A 16,821-nucleotide genomic window follows, 5' to 3' on the forward strand; every position below is an offset into this window, starting at 1 on the left:
AACCTTGTCCCACAGTAGATGCTTTAAATAATGTTCCTCTGTGAGTCGAAGAGCAAACAATGAGCCCATTTTACAGGAAGGCAAATTGGATTTGTTCACTCTCATCCACTTAGCAAGTAGAAAGGTATCAACATTGTACCTGCCAAAGAGCAGGCTTGGGAGTCTTTCTTCTTCCTGGTATCTTTAAAGCCCAGCCTCCCAAAGGCTGCCTGGTAAGGAAGACACAGCTGAATCATGGTAGAATAGAGAAAAGTGAAGAGAGCTATCCCTATGCACAGAGTAGCTGAACTTGCATCCCGGCTCATCAGCTCTGTGACTTGGTTTACCCATCTAGAGGTTGAGCATGTGGGTGATGGTATTACCTCTTTAAGTTTATGTGAGAATTTCAATAAATAAAAAAGAACACACCGTGGTGCCTAGCCTATCAGTTATTCAAAAGTGTTAGATGTGCAAATACTAGCCCTGGTCCTGCATCCTCAAAGTCACTGTGATGGATCAAGTGTCACATGCATTGTATTGTGCCTGTTCTGGACCAATATCAGACCATCAAAGCGCTGAAGGCCTAGGAGGTTTGTGAGCTCACCCTCTTCACTTTACAGAAGAGCACCAAGCCTGGGTCAGACAAGCAAAGGGCACGATCCAAGGTATCCAAGTTTCTCAGGGTGCCAGGGTCAGAGCTGGGCTAGAACCCTATTTCCCAGGTCTATTCTTAGGTCTTGAACCTTCCATGGCTGCCAGGACCTTCCTGGTGAGGTGAGCCATCTTGTTTTGTTGAAACTTTTTAAAAGGCAGTAGCAGAGCCCCAAGCCCAGGAAGTCTGACAACAGAAACCCTGGCCTCATGACCTCAGTACCTCCCTCCGACCCCAGCATACAGATGGCAGAGCTTGGCAGAGCTGCCAGTTTTCCTGTGAACTATGTTTGTGGTCCAGGAGAAAGGGGAAGTAAACCAACCATCAGTTAATTGGAGGTTTCTGGGGACAAGCACAGCCCTGTATTTTGACCTTCACAGTTGCCATTCTTGTGGATTCTCATTGTTTTCTTGGATGATAGCCTTTCTCTCCCATCTGAACTTGTAACCTTTTAGCACAAGTCCATTCCCAGACTGTGTTAAAGATCCTCTGAATACAGACTTGTGGGCTGTGTTCAATGAGCAATTCCCAATGATCCTATTAGGGCAGATCCTATTTGGTTGTTGTATACATTAATAATAATAATCTCATTTAAACACTGGTGTTGTAGGGTTATGGCTCCCCCACCTTGTCAATTCAGCAACTGCACTTGTGGAATGGACCTAAGAACAGAGTCAAGCTTCCTACTGAGTGTGTCCACTGTGCGCTCCCTCCCTGGACGGCGCTCCCTCCCTGGACGGTGCTCCTTATGGTGCACCTTTAACTTTGAACAAGTCTTCCTTCAGAGTATCTTTCTCTAGGGACATCATCTCTATTTTTCCCATTCCACGTACTATCACTTAACACACCCAGTCTGACTCCTGCATTTTGCCCCTCCTTCGTCAGCGTCACTAGAGTAGAAACTCCCTGGAGGCAGGGTTTGTCTGTTTTGCTCACTGTAGCATCCCAAGGGCCAAGAGCAGCAGCAGGAACATAGCACACACTCCGTTGATACTTGCTGAGTCAACTGCCTGTCTTCCCTGTACCTGACCCCTGAAAACCTCCCTCTGCCTCTGGCTGTCAGCCCGCTGACCATTTATGTCATCTATAGTAATTGTGATTTAATTTTATAGTAAGATCTGCATAGTGATGAGTGTCATGTGTTCAGAACAGAGCCTGAAACCCAAACACAAGCGGGAGAGTCTTTGCCTGCATGTATGTATGTACACCACTTAAGTGCAGTGCCCATGGAGACCAGAAGGGGGTGTGGGACCCCCAGGAACTGGAATTATATGTGGTTGTTAGATGCCATGTAGGTATTGGGAACTGAACCTGGGTTGTCTGTGAGAGCAGCCAGTACTCTCAACTACAGAGTCATCTCTCCAACCCTAGAAACTACATCAATGCATCTTAATGACAGTTACTTCTCCATTATGGGTGATTTGGGTTGTTTTTAATTTACATTTTCCAAATTTTTCTACTGAGTATGTATTATTTCTATGACAAAAGATTTATTTATATGCTTTTGAGTATGGAAAAGTTCATTCATATAACAGGAATGGCTACAAAATTAAATCACAATTATGCTTTAATATAGTGTATAACTCAAAGAAAAAGATAAAAGAGATTCTGAAACTTTTACTCTTGCCTTTTAGCATACTGTAGAGAAGAAAAAAAAAGCTCCAGGAAAGCAAAAAACCCAGCATCTACTCAAGAAGTATGCCATCAAGGGAGCAGGAAGAGGATGTAACTCTGTGTTCAATTCTGTGCCTGATGTCTGCCTGTAATCATGAGCTTGTGTGTGTATGTGCGTGCGTGTGTGTGTGTGTGTGTGTGTGAGAGAGAGAGAGAGAGAGAGAGAGAGAGAGAGAGAGAGAGAGAGAGCGCATAGTGGGAGGATCCTCAATTATTTGCAAAACCCAGGAAAGCACAGACTGGTTTGCAGAACAATGCGGATCAATGGCGGGGTCAGTGCTACTTGAACAGTTACTGAGCTGAGCGGGTGAAGCACAAACCCAGTGAAAAGGGCTTTTCTTCTGTTCCGAAGTTCAGCATCAGGAAGACAAGGACAGGAAGCTGGATCTATCTTCCATTCATTTGAAATGATAAGGTGAAGACAGCCTGAAAGGACTTTTAATTATGAGAGAGAGAGAGAGAGAGAGACAGAGAGAGACAGAGAGACAGAGAGAGAGAGAGAGAGAGAGAGAGAGAGAGAGAGAGAGAGAGAGAGAGAGAGAGAGAGAGAGAGAGAGAGAGAGAGAGAGAGAGAGAGAGAGAGAGAGAGAGAGAGAGAGAGAGAGAGAGAGAGAGAGAGAGAGAGAGAGACAGACAGACAGACAGAGAGAGAGAGACAGAGAGAGAGAGAGACAGAGACAGAGAGAGAGAGACAGAGAGAGAGAGACAGACAGACAGACAGACAGAGACAGAGAGACAGAGAGAAGTTTCAGGAGAAACCTGCTTTTTATATTTTAAATGGTGTGAAAAAGAAAATGGAAAACTGTTAGAGAAGAAAAAAAGTTTCAAGCTGTTACCTTGAGAAAGAAACCCACAGCCATGGGCAGGCAGGTACCAGCACCTCAGCAAACGCAGCATACCTGCTGGGGTACACTGCCCTTTATGGCCTGGTGATGCAGGAAGAGATAAGCTATCCTCTATAGCCTACACAGGGAAGCCTCAGGTCACCAGGAGCCAGCTGGAGCCAGATAAGAGGGGCTGAGAAAGAGTGCTCAGGGTCACAGAATAAAACCTTTCTAGGTTTCTTTTTCACCGTGGTTTACAAGGCAACATGCAGACCGCTCCTGTGAAGAATGTGGAGTGTGTGTGAGACCCGCTTGAACTCTGAGCTGGCCTCTGTATAGGTCGTGGTCCTTTGTCTCCCCATCTCTGAAGTAGGGTTAGGAACACCTTGTTTTTGTGAGGATTAAATGAGGTAATATATTTAAAATCCCTACTTCAGTACCATGTATAATGTAACAGCTCAAAAGCAGTCCTTCCACTCAGAAATGTGCATGTTAAAATTATGTTGGAGAGCCGAACTCCTGCGCCCATCACACCCACACTTGAGCACAGCGTGATGACTGGACTCCTCCTCCTCAAAGCATGGTGGCTCCCTGCTGACCAACACCCTGGGAAATCTCCCCTATCTACACTCTGCTCTGGTGGCTGATCTGTGTTTTCTTGGAGGCAGTAATGAATAGGTTAAAGTTGAGGGGCTTTCAAACATGTCTAATCCAATAAGAGGCTTGGTAGAACATGCGTTAGCACTTAAAGAATAAATGTTTAAAAATAGAGCACAGATGTGAAATTTGAACGAGAGAGAAAGAGAGAGAAAGAGAGAGGGAGGAGAGAGGTGTAGCATGTGAAAGATCTTGGCATTTGTACTTTATTCTGTATTTGCTCACCTTCAGCTAAGATTGCTTTTTGGTACGCTCTGCCAATAACTAGGTGCTAGTGGGGGCTTCAGATCATTGGAGTGAAACTGGAAAATTACTCAGACCCATTCCCCCTGTGTGTATTACCTCCTCCTCCTCCTCCTCCTCCTCCTCCTCTTCCTCCTCCATCTCCTCCTCCTCCTTCATTTCCTCCTCTGACTCCTCCATCTCCTCCTCCTGTACCTCCTCCACCTCCTCTTCCTCCTCCTCCTCCTCCTCCTCCTCCTCTTCCTCCTCCTTCTCTCCCTCTTCCTCCTTTTCCTCCTATTCCTTCTCTTCCCCTTCTTCTTCTGTTTAGTGATTTTTTTCTTTCGATTTTTGAAACATGTAGCCCAGGCTGGCCTGGCACTCATGATCCTCCAGGTTGAGCTTTCTTCAAGTGCCAAGATTACACAAGTACATCACCACAACCAGCTCCCTGTAATGTATTTCTAAGAGCAGGAAAGCACAGTGGTAAAATTGGTCTTTTCAAGTTTTTCTACTGAAAAAAAAGCCATACTTAATAGCAAAATATGTATCTGTTAATTTGTTCTACAATTAGCATGTTAAACTTTTTGTTGCTGTGACAAATACCAGAGAGAAACAATTCAAAGGAAGAAAGGATTACTTTGACTCATTGTTTCAGAGATTTCAGACTGCATTCTCTGGCTACACTATTCCTGGGCCTGTGGTAAGGTACCGCATAGAAAGAAGGCATGGTGGGGCACAATTGCTCACCTCATGGGGGCCTAGAGGCCAGAGGTCAGGCACAGCTTTGTAGCAAGTGCCAAGTGATCTGCTTCCTGCAACTAGGCTCTACCTCCGAGTTTCTTTCCACTACCTCCCAACAGCGCCATTCTATTCCCAATCCACTAAGAGATGAATCCTTTTATGAAAGCAAAGCCCTCAGGGTTCACTCACCTCAAAAGAGCTGGAGACCAAGCCTTCAGCACACAAGTTTTTTTGGTGAGAAATCTCATATCCAAACCTTAAGAATTAGCAATACTTATTCTACATGTCTTGAAAACGCAATAGGAAGCATCAAGGTTAGATAGGTGTTTGTTACAATGGAAAGCCATTAACTCTTACTCAGACAATTCATAGTAATTTCTACTTCTATAAGAAGCATTCTTTGACCCCGTGGGCTAGGAAAGAATTTTTTTTTGACTTTCATAATATTCCTGCACTAAAAATTGGCAGAAATCTGCATACTGTCTTTTTCATGAGTTAACAACTATCTTACTGGTGGTAAAAACCATAAAATCCCAATGTTCAAGGACAACACACACCAGAGATGCTCCACCCATACCTAGGAAGGGGAAATAATGTGCTTAAAATATGGCTGATCAGACTCACAGGTAGTTTGACAGGAATCACATTCATGATATGAGAAGATGTCCTCCTAAGAGAGACTGAGAAACATGGACTAGCAGAGAAAATATTTTGCCTCCACTGTCTTTGAACATATTTGTGTCACACTAGTGAACCAAATGGATTCCCTAACTATTGAGGCTGAGTCACTAGCCTGGAGGAAGGAAAGTCTCTAGGCTGACATAGCAGACCAGAGTCCTGCCCAATTACAGGACATTAAGAAGAAAGAATTTTCCATAACACCAAGCAGATCGGGTTTTACCTTCTTGGGAACTGCTTGGCCTTGGCCTGAAAAGAAAGGATCTGAGTATTTCTTTTTGAAGGGGGTTCTCCAGAGCATACTTCAGACACTGTGCATTGAAGTCAAAGGTAGAGATATGGCTAGAGTCTAGCTGTGGGACAGGAACCGCTTAACTCACCCTGAGTCTGCTGGAAGAACCAATGCATTTGCATTTCAGCAATTCGATCTGGAGCGGGTCTGTGATGCATTACAATGCTGGGGTCAAATCAAGCTTTTCTGGAACTCATCCAAACACAACAGGAGGCTATGGGAACCCTACTGCATGGAGCTCCTCCATTGCTGTTTAATTGTGCTCACCTCTTGAACGATAAAAGTCATCTGCATACAATGCAAGGGAAATATAAGTGGACAGTTCAGTCCCCTGGACTCAAGGGGAGTTGAGAGAACCACACAGCTCATCAATGGGTTGCCTCTGGCTTTTCCCTCAGCATGGGTCTACCCCTACTGATATCCAGTTATGACTAGGATCCTAGCCTCATGAGGCTCTCTCTCAGACATATTACAGGGCGGTCTCTCCCTTCTCCTATTTACAGCCATCTGTTTGGCTAGTCCTTGAAGAAAGTCCTGACTTTTATATAACCCAGGGCAGGCAGGAGGGCTCTGCTCAAACAAAGTACCCTCTGCTGGCCTGGCAGGGCCATCTGAGTGATTACAGAGTCACAGGACCTCCCTGCCAACTCTTAGAGGAGCACAGGGAACCAAAGGACCTGGCTGTCTTCTCCTCTAACGCCTTCCAGCTCCCAACTGACCTGCATGTTTCCTGGTGGCCTAAAGCAATGCCCAAATCTAGGAGGAAAGGAAAACAAAAACCAAGTGCAGCGTATCTCTGATCTCAGAAGTATTCTAACTGGTTCTGAGAAATAAGCTGGTTCTAATTTTCACTAAACAATGGTGTCTGGCCCTCATTTAAAAAGGCATTTTCATCAAGGATGTGCCTATCAGTGCTTCAGCAACAGGGAAGCATTTGGGAATAAGGCTTAGGGGGTAAGATTTAGATTTAAGCTTTCTTCAAAAACCCTTTAGCAGCAGGCAAATCCAATGGTTTCAGAATTAATTATTTTGAAATCAGTCCTTTCTTCAAGGGCAAAGGAAAAGAGTTGGGGGTGGGGCTGGATTCAAGACACCAAAGACAGAAAGATAGTAATTCTTGGTACTTTCTAGAACTAACCCTGAAGAGAAAGAAAAAAAAAATTAACTCATTCCCTACTTGAGAGCCACTCCCAAAACTACACAAATCTGGAAGCCAGATTTTTTTTTTTTTTTTTAAGAGAAGTGGGTTATACCATTACAGGTGCATGCTCGTGAAGGAATGGAAATGGGAAGAAAATAAAAGTTGCACCAACTTATATCCCTACTCTACCAAAATGTGTTTAATCTTTTATTCCCGTTTTTGACACAACAAGAAACGGGCTAGTGTGCACTGCTCTCTTAACTCCTAGAAACAGCCCAACGTCAAGACCCGAGGAACATCATAAAGACGCTTTCATTGTAGGGCATAGTTGGAATTTCTGAACTCACTTTGTATCACCTGACAGCTGTTTAAGAGGGGTTAAGGTATTTCTGGGCAAACTGATTTACGAGACACTCAGAAGTTTCCAGGAACGGAAGAGAGGGCTCCCTCAATAATAAGAATTCTCTGCTACCTCTGGGATTGTGACATTTTATTCGAGAAGTATCTAAGACAGTGGAGAGCAATTAAAGTAGAATAGGTAGGTAGATGTGGAGTAACCGTTCAAATTAGCCACCCTTTCAAATGTTCTGGGTAGGAGGCAAGGCCAGGATGAAAAGGCTTGTGATGTGGCAGCAAAGAGGAAGGTACAGGTTCATGGTCAGTAGCTCTCTACCACCTCCTACAGACTCATGGAGGGAGTGGAGAAGATCAGATTAGGAATTCAGAGGCACTGTCTTGTCTAGAGGAAATCATGAGACCAGTGATGTCCTATTTCCTTATCTGTTTATTTGAGAGCGGGTCTCCTTGTAGCCCTGCATGGCCTAGTACTCACTCTGTAGACCAGGCTGGCCTCAGTCTCACAGAGATCCACCTACCATTGCCTCCTGAGTGCTAGGATTAAGGCGCGTGCCACCACATCTGGCTCTGATGTCCCATATCTTTCAAAAGCTGCCCTGGTGGTTATCCCATCCATTTGCACACTCTACAAATATCTGCTAAATGCCTACTCAAGGCCAACAGCTGTGCTAAGCCTAGAGAAGCAACAGAAGTCACGAGGTCATCCTTCTCTGTCCTCAGAAATCATAAACTAGCAGGGCAAATAATTCTTATTCTATTACATTGTCCTAAAAACACAGGCAAAATTCCATCTGCAACAAGTTTGCAAACCCAAGAAGGCTTTCCCATTGAGGATGGATGAATTCGCAGTGTTAAATAGGTGAAGAAAAGAAGGAAAAGCATTCTAGCAGAGGGAATGATGTGTGCAAGGCAGAAGGTATGTTGGTTTGAGTACGTCTTTATCCTGCTACCCAGAAGAGAAAAGGAGGCATTTCAGCAGTGAGAGACAGAGGGTGCTGAGACTTATATCTAGAGAAGATTCCAGAAGATTTTGCTCACTGAAGTCAAAGAAAGGCAGACCTAGCAGCCAGCTCTACTCTAGGCCCAGCCAACTGAAGGCATGTGCTGCGGCTGCCAGAAAGTCAGGAAGGGCGTTCTCTCCCAGGACCCTGCTCCCAAGAGCCTGAAAATCTTGGTAGATGTGACCGGTTGGCATAGTGTTTACTATGGCTTTCATGGGATAGGCACTGCTTCTCACAAACGCAGGCCAACCCTTGGGGCTCCTTGGAGACTGGAGCTATGGACACCTAAAGGGACTCAGCTTTTGTCTGAATGCAAGTTAGTATAATCTAGTTCCTGACTACAGAGAATTTCTGCCTCTACACACAGACCACTCTTAGGAGATTCCACGCAAGTGTCCCACATAGGCCTCTCCACCCCACTACAACCTGTTCCACCACATAGCCCATGCTACCTCACCACAGCCCATGCTGCCTCACCATAGCCCACGCTGCCTCACCACAGCCCACGCTGCCTCACCACAGCCCACGCTGCCTCACCACAGCCCACGCTGCCTCACCATAGGCCACACCGCCCACTACTGCTCTCGCAGCTCACCTCTTGTTCATTCCCAGCAGCCCATTGGTCTGCCTGATGCTTCCTAAACCCAGTCCAGCTTACGGATTTTTGCATGGGCTGTCCCTTCCATGTTCCAGACATCTACAAGGCTCATTCCTTCCACCCCTGCACCCCTGTTCTAGTCTTTGCTTGAGGTCTCCTTCCCCGGAAGCTCTTCCTGTTTGTTCTACTTTGAATTGTCACTGCCCACAGTCCTGCCTCGGTTCTCCTGGTCCTTCTTACATGGGTCTGTATTTTACCTTTTCTTTACCCTACAGTTATTTACTGATGTTTTTTCATTGTTAATGATATTTCTTCCCTGTTTCAAAAATAAGTTCTATGAGGAAGGGGTCTTGATTTTAGTAACTGAATATATAAGCCCCAAATTGCCTAATACTGTAACATACAGTAGGCACTCAGTAAGGTAAACATACTGAGTTGAATACCTATAGGGCACTTGGTCTCACCAAGGAACCAACCTCTTTCTCCCCTGAGTCCCTAAGAAAGCTGAAAATCACAGGCTAAGGTGCTGGAATTAGCTTTCGTGGATAACATTTGTGAGGTGCGGGACAGACAGATGTGCGTGATGGAGTGCACTGCTTTGAGTTGTCTTTACCCTAACACCCAGGAGAACCAAAAGGCCAGTCACACTGCAGCATTCAGCCCAGCAAGAGCTAAGTCTCAGCACCCTGCCGACTCTGGAGCCCAATTCTGCATGCAGCAGTCAGTGCTGTGATGGTGGTTAAGTCACATATTCTCTTGGAACATTGTTCTGATCACTTTAAAATCAAAACGATACTTTTCTCAATGTGGCAGGCAATCTATCTAGGTACATGGATGAATTCTAGTAGACAGCCCGACATGCAGAAGATAAGGTGGTTGGTTGATGAAGAGGAAAAAGGGACATAATATTTGTAAATTTACGTGTGTCTGTGTGTGTGTGTGTGTGTGTGTGTGTGTGTGTGTGTACACATAAAATGCTTAGCATGGTGCTTGGCATCTAATAATCATGCATTCCTACAACAAATGTACTTTGAGTGTTCCTTATGTGTCTGGTAAGGTACAAGGACTATGGAGGTGGTTGAATGAACCACTTCTATTCAGTCACCCAGCAGGGACTGGGCATTGAAGAGACCTTCTGTATAAGATACCCTGAGCTAAAAAAGCAGTCTGAAGAACATGGTGACATCTCTCATGTGCCAGCCAGCCTCACTACCTATGCACACTCTAAGCAGGATGGCTGCATTGCCCCATAGCCTTTCTACCATTTCCATTTGCCTGGCCCCAGGGAAAACAATGCTCTGCCCAGTCAGCCATACAGGAGAAAACAAAGGAGGTCCTGGGCTCATCTTTCCTTACTGTTATCTCCACAGGCTGCACACAAGTAAGTACTACGCCCATAGTAAGTGCTGTGGGTTGCTCCAGAGGGAGTGGGGAATGGGGTGTCTAGGGCCCCTGACATGTCTACTTGCTACTCTCCATGTGCTTGAGCTACAGGGCAGGACGACTAGGAAGGCTAGGTACCAGCATCTGTCTACTCTTCCTTCTACTGAGCATCCACTGAGCTGCAACACTGAACTATGTGCACTACAGCCATGATGAAATAAGGATTAAACTACCTCTGCAGAATGGTGGTGCTGAGAGTTACCAGTAGCACTAGTAAAGGTAACCACGGCAGTACAGACCGTATAAGAAATAGCTCACACCTGTATGTACAGCCCTTGCTATGGCTAGGCATGTGTGAAACACTCTGTATACCTTGCACTTCAAGTCTTTGGGTCAGTTTATTTTTAGCCTTATTTAAATGAAACTGAGGTCCAGGGAAGTATCTAAGATCACCCAGAAATCTAGTGCTAGAAATGAGGTTCAACTTAAGCACTTCAACTCTGGATATCATCAGTAGAAACCACTTAAGACTGTTTGACAAAGTCTTCAGCAGCATGGTACATTCAGCTGTGTGGATGCCACAAAGCAAAGTGCTCAGTCTCTTCGGACCATTGGCTCCTTCTCTCTAAGAGCATCAACTCCTCAGTCCCCTGTGGACAACTGAGTGAATGCATGCAAAGACCTTAGACCTATGCCTAGCACCATGGAGGGAGCTCACAGTGCCAGACATTACTTCTAATGTGATTGAACTGCCTCAGCCTAAGAAGTCCAGGCAGAACCCACTCTCTGAGAAAGGCTGGTACCGTTTTTAGCATCTACTTCAGGCTTATGAAGACAGACGAACCTCACAATTTCTGGAAACACCCTGCCACTTGTCCCTCAGCGTTTCTTCCTGCACATGGATGGGGATTTGTGGAACCAGGTATTCCTAAAGTCTGAGGCATACTATCAGCTGTGGGCGGAATAATTCCACACTCTGACAAAGAAAGATAACTCTGTCTCTCACTGATAGGGCTGCTGTGATAACTAGGAAACAAAATTCCTGGGGGACCATGGGCACCCATCCTAACCCACAGAAAACAATGAAGGCAGTGGGGTTGCCTTTACAAGTAAATCAGGCATTATTCTTAGAATCACAGTCTGTTGCAATGAAGACATCTAAACTCAAGATTGTTCTTGCTCTCTTGTAGGTCAAACAGGACTTCAAAGCTGAGCCTATCACCAAGGAGCCACCCTCCTCCATTGCTACCTCCTTCTCCATAACAACCCTTCAGACCCTGCCTCAGTCTCAGAGGGAGCCTAACTTACACACCTGGGATTTCCCAAAAGTGTCCTACAATCCACAAGCCAAACCTATCTCACGAATGAAGGCTATGTGCAGTTTCCCAGGAACAAACTGAAGGGACATAACTCAATTCTTATGGGCATCTATGAGTGTGTTTTTATGATGCTAGGAAAGGAGGGAGAAAGCAGATTGAAAATTGCTTACTGGGAAAGGGAGACAGATTTTAGGAGAAAAATATCTAAGACAGAGAACAGAATAAGCCCCTATGGGCTGGCAATGCTCTTTAGTTTGGCAGCAGGCCGTCTGACCCTGTTGAGTGGCTACAAGCTTGCCACCAATGGGAAACACACAATAAATGAAACTATATTGTGAATCACAATAAGATGCTGTCTCTTTGTGGTTTCGGACTCTGGCCACCAAGCACCAGAAATCCGCAGAGGTGGGGAAGATCAGGATAGGAGGTAGCTCTTACGCACTCCCACCCCCCCACAGTGGGGTGTGTCTCCTTAGCAACTGACTGACCTGAGACCTTTGGATCATGTATGCATCGTAGCTGGACCCGTGGTACTTGGCCGTAAAATCTGGGCTGTAGCCAGCATCACAAGTGCATGGTATATTCGAGCCTGGGGGCTGTTTCCTAGGTCTATAAACCTGTGGGAGAAAGCTGCAATGGTTAGGTGCAAGAAGGGAGGACACGAGGTACAGAGGGAAGGGGTTAGGGGAAAGCAAAGAAGGAGGCTCATCTTGACTTTCTGTGGCCAAGTGGTTGGAAAACCCAGTGTAGAAGATGCACAGCCCCAAACAAAGAGGTCAGATGTAAGCGGTCCCGATCCCTGGGGCCAGCGCTAGCTAGCGAGGCATGCCGCTCTGTGGAATGACCCCAATGTCTGGCAGCAACTGAGACCCTCCCTGTGCAAGGAGAAGGTGCCCAGGCATGACAGTTTCTCTCTCTGTCTTTCAGCAAGGCAGCCCCGTAAGAAATGGACTCTGGCTCAGGGCTAGAGAATGCCTTTTCCTTCCTGAAGAGGAGGGAAAGAGTTGGCTCCTTTGTAAGGTGGGGGGCTTATTCCCAGACACTGTGTTCAGCATAGTATACTCTAGCAGGCAGAGAGCCAATCCCGAGGGTCAAAAATCCCTGTGGATATCCTGGATGACAACCATGTGCCATTTAGAGAGCTTCAGGGCCACAGGTGAGTTTAGTTAATATTTAGCAGCCAGCTTAGGATGCCACAGACTATCGAGTTGAGGAGGTTATAGAGGTAAGATTCTGAATGAGTATTTTTAACTATTGCTTTAGGAAAGTTCCCAAGCTACATAGGAGTAGTGATTTCTACCACCATCCCTGCCTGAGTGCTGGGGATAGAACCCCAGGGCTTCATGCGTGCTAGGCAAGTGGTCTACCACTGAGCTACGTCTTGAGTCCTTTCCCAAGTGATAAATGGAGGAGAAGTAACATGTCTAAATTCAGGGAAGACTTTCCAAATATTCAGATACAATTATTTCTACTCTAGCTATTTCCAGAAAACCCATACACACAAAAAAGCAAAGTGCTTTCTGCAGAAGTTAGGACTGTCTCTTTCCATTTCCCTAAAATAAACACAATGGCCTAGAGAGGAAGAGACACTGAACAAAGGGGAGAGGGCATTAAAACATTAGACAGGATAATGGCAGATAGGAGGTCTCTAAGCCTGACCTAGTGGTGCTAGAATGAGGGAGATGTTCCTTTGCTGAAAGATCCTGGAGGAAACACCCAAGAACCAAAGCCAAAACACACGGAGGAAAGGAACCTAACTGGACGAAGGGAGTTCTTTACAGAGCCCACAAAGTGAGCAAGACAGAAGGCAACAGGTCCAACGGGAAAGAGTTCCCTAGAATTTAGTTAGGAGTTCCTAGGATTTAATTAGAAGTCCAAGTCTACTGGAAGAGAGCTGAGAGCCGTTTCTGAGGAGATGATGCTAATAGGAAAGAAAAGAAAAGCAGCGCCAGTCACAAACCACACAAGCCCAGCCACATGCACGTCAACACAGAGAAGCAGTAACGTGTTCCAGCTGCAGTCCAGGCCATTTCATCCTACCTCGTTGTAGCTGCTTGAGCCTGCAGAATGGACGTGGGGACATGAAGAGAAGCGAAACCCAGAGAAAGCGCGGGGGCCCACACCCAGCAAGACACACCTTTCGTGCAGGACGCCCCACCTGCTGCTTTAACTGGTGCACTAGTCGGTCTTTCTCCCGCTTGAGAGCCATGACTTCTTCCTGGGTCTTTTTCTTTTTGGAGGCAGATAATTCCAACAAGGCAATGTTTGCATCTTTTTCACTGATTGCCGCCAGTAGTGCTTCCTGTCTGGTAAGATAAAGATCATTGTGGTCATTTTTATAAAGTGAAGAGAAAAACAACTCAAACAATTGGCACTTGTAGTTGAACTGAGCCACAAACTGCTACCTCTGCGGGAAAGAATTATAAACAGTAGTTAAGACAAACAACCACCTTTGCTCTCAAAATGGACAAAGTAGCTGGGGTCAGAATCTGCACATGGTATCCACTTAGAGTGGCATCTTTCGATATAGCTATAAATTAGAAATGAGAAGGGTTCAGGATAAGTATCTATTCCTAATGCCATCCATCCATCCATCCATCCATCCATCCAACCATCCAGCCATCCATCCATCCATCCATCCATCCATCTATGTATTTATCTATGTATGTATATATCTTTGTATCTAACTACCATCTCTGTATCATCTATATCATCAGTCATCCATTTATGTATCATGTAGGCATCTGACATCGATCTAACTTTCTATTTATCACCTCTATGACAACCATCCAGCCATCCATCCATCCATCCATCCATCCATCCATCCATCCATCCATCCATCCAGTCAGCCATCCAGCCAACAAGTAAGGCTTTAGGCCTCTAACACAACCCAACAAAACTAGGTGGTAATTTTTGATATTATGTAAAATTTCTTTCAGGCGAGATTTTTCTCCCGCAGGCAGGCAGAGGTATTTACAAAGGGCTATTTTCCATTTTCCATTTAATTAGTGAGTGGAACCTGTTCTCCTTTCACAGTTTTTGCCCACGTTGCACTGCTCTTCTGCCTCCCAGTTTCAATCCAAATGTGTCCTCTGTAGAGCGGTCCTCTCCAATCACTCCCTCTCACAGAGACCCCCACCTGCCACCTTGTGTCCCCATTGGGATTCCATCAGAGCACACTTAATTTTCCCACAGTACTCTTCACCCCTTAACAGGATCTCATGTGTTTATAATTTATTTGCTTTCTAGCTCTGATGCTCTACGATGAATCTGAGACCTCTGTCTTTCCTATCTCCAACTTCACAGAGAGCTCTATGTACTCAAAAGGACTGGTTTTAAGAATAGATATGTTCATGTTTCACTTTTTATAAACTTTCAATACATCACTGGATTTCTTTTCACTCTTCAAAAAATAAAATATCTAAAGCTAGTGAGATGGCTTAACAGGTAAAGGTGCTTGCCCACAAGCCAGACAACCTGAATTCCAATCTCTGGAGCCCATGTAAAGGTGGAAGAAGAAAACCAATTCTACAAACTTGCCCCTCAATGTCTATGTGTATGTCATGGCATGCATGACCACACACATATCCTGCACACACACACACACCCCACACACAATGATAATAAAATTAGAAAACAAACCTTTGCCTCCAGCTTCATTATGACCACTGACTACCCAGAAGTTTAGCCCTCCTCTCATCTTTAAGAGTCTCAAACTGTAACTAGGATATTTGGGGACAATTTGATTTCTTTCTTTCTTTTCTATTTTCTGTGTATGAAGATTTTGCCTGCATGTATGTAAATGTACCACATGCATGCAGTGCCTGCACAGGCCAGAAGGGGGCACCAGATCCCCTGGAACTGGAGTTGTGGATAGTTGCCAGTCTCTATGTGGGTACTGAGAACTGAACCTGGGTCCTCTGGAAGAGCAGTAAATAAGTACCCTTAACCACTGAGCCATCTCTCCAGTCCCATTTTGGGATAGTTTTTGATAAGCAAATGGATTTCTTGAGTGTGTTTCATGGAGTCCTCTGTCTCCATAATTTGTGTCAGTCATGAAATATTCTAGATCCTTAAGAAAATCCCACAGCTCCTGGAGAACCTCCATGTGGGATACTTGCATGCATACAAGTTCCAGCACTCCCTACTCTGAGTCAGCTGCATGTCCATCTAGACACACAGCCGAGCTGAAGGGGCTGTGTGGCTTCCAACCAAGGGGAGCCCAAATGTGATCTGTTCCACACCTAGCTATAACACACAGACCACTGCCATACTCTATCCTCACTCCCTAAACTGATGTGGAAATAAAGCTTTCTGTTTTTTTTTTTTTTTTTCATGGAAACCACTTAAAAGACCAGTTTTAGGAGACTGTTGGTAGATTGTGTTCTCTCCATGTATGTGACTGCTTCTTTATGCAGTCATTTAAAATACTACTAAAAATTTAGTGGCATGTGAAAGCATTTATGTCTGGTGGGAAACATCTCTTCAAGAGTCTCTTATGTTTCTGTACATTTTATAAGCAAAGGCATTATCTTCTTTTCTGATAAGCCTTTCAAGGATATTTGTATAGTGACAAGCCTCAAGAGTCACAGGTGGTAGGTATCTCTGGGTCAAAGGGTAGAGACGCTTACTATCCTGTATAATAGTGACCCCTTCCAGAGCAAGCGGCAGCCATGTCACAGCCTGTTACACAACATTCAAGCTCCCTAAGCTCAGGGATGCTCTCTTGTAACACAGCCAACTGCATGATCATGCCCATTTGGTCTCCACAGGACCAGAAGTAAAGAGAATGGATACAAGCATGCTAACACTAATCTCTGTGTTGTAAGCAATAAAATCTCTCATCTCCGGCCTAGAAGATTCTTTTGTCTGCCTGCATTTATGACTGAGGCAAGACAAAATGCCAGGAGAGAAATTCTCAGACTCTTCAGAGATCTTCATATGCAAGTATCTAGCCAATAGATTTCCCTGTAGCCGTCATTTTGCAAAGGTGAGACGCATCTGTACTCTTTCTGTTCATATTTTTCCACACTAATTCTTCCGCACACAGAACATCATCAGAGTAAATGTTAAACACTTTAAGACAATCTATTAACAAAACCAGGAAGCTGCAGGTATAAACTTCACAAGCTTCATAGATATAAAATGTGCTTAGTTTTTCACCCGAGTTATTTACGTTCTACCACTCTTGGTCTTGACGCTTAGACAGGCACACAGCTTTCACATGCATACATCTGGCACAGTCCATTTCAAAAATCTCCTCATGAGGTTTTCTATGTCTACTTTGGACTTTTTTTGTC

General features: G+C 45.0%; 1 protein-coding gene across 17 annotated transcripts in view; it reads right to left on the reverse strand.

Annotated features, from left to right (window-relative positions):
* The window catches only part of Erc2 (ELKS/RAB6-interacting/CAST family member 2), a 1,070,830-nt gene that overhangs the window by 210,367 nt on the left and 843,642 nt on the right, over positions 1 to 16,821 (reverse strand). For 10 of the 17 annotated variants that reach the window (XR_003846883.1, XR_003846882.1, XM_008851843.3 and 7 more), the window contains 2 exons: positions 13,680 to 13,827; positions 12,010 to 12,138 (listed from right to left, as the gene is read on the reverse strand). Coding sequence is in view for 14 of the 17 variants with exons in the window: in XM_008851843.3 (XP_008850065.1) it covers positions 12,010 to 12,138; positions 13,680 to 13,827 (277 nt within the window). In the remaining 3 variants the exon portion in view is untranslated. The remainder of the gene's footprint in view (positions 1 to 12,009; positions 12,139 to 13,679; positions 13,828 to 16,821) is intronic. The other 7 variants (XR_001872873.2, XM_008851846.3, XM_008851845.3 and 4 more) reach the window with 1 other exon arrangement.

The sequence above is a fragment of the Nannospalax galili genome, unplaced genomic scaffold (genome assembly GCF_000622305.1).
Source record: "Nannospalax galili isolate Female #2095 unplaced genomic scaffold, S.galili_v1.0 scaffold485, whole genome shotgun sequence".
Classification (NCBI taxonomy): Eukaryota; Metazoa; Chordata; class Mammalia; order Rodentia; family Spalacidae; genus Nannospalax; species Nannospalax galili.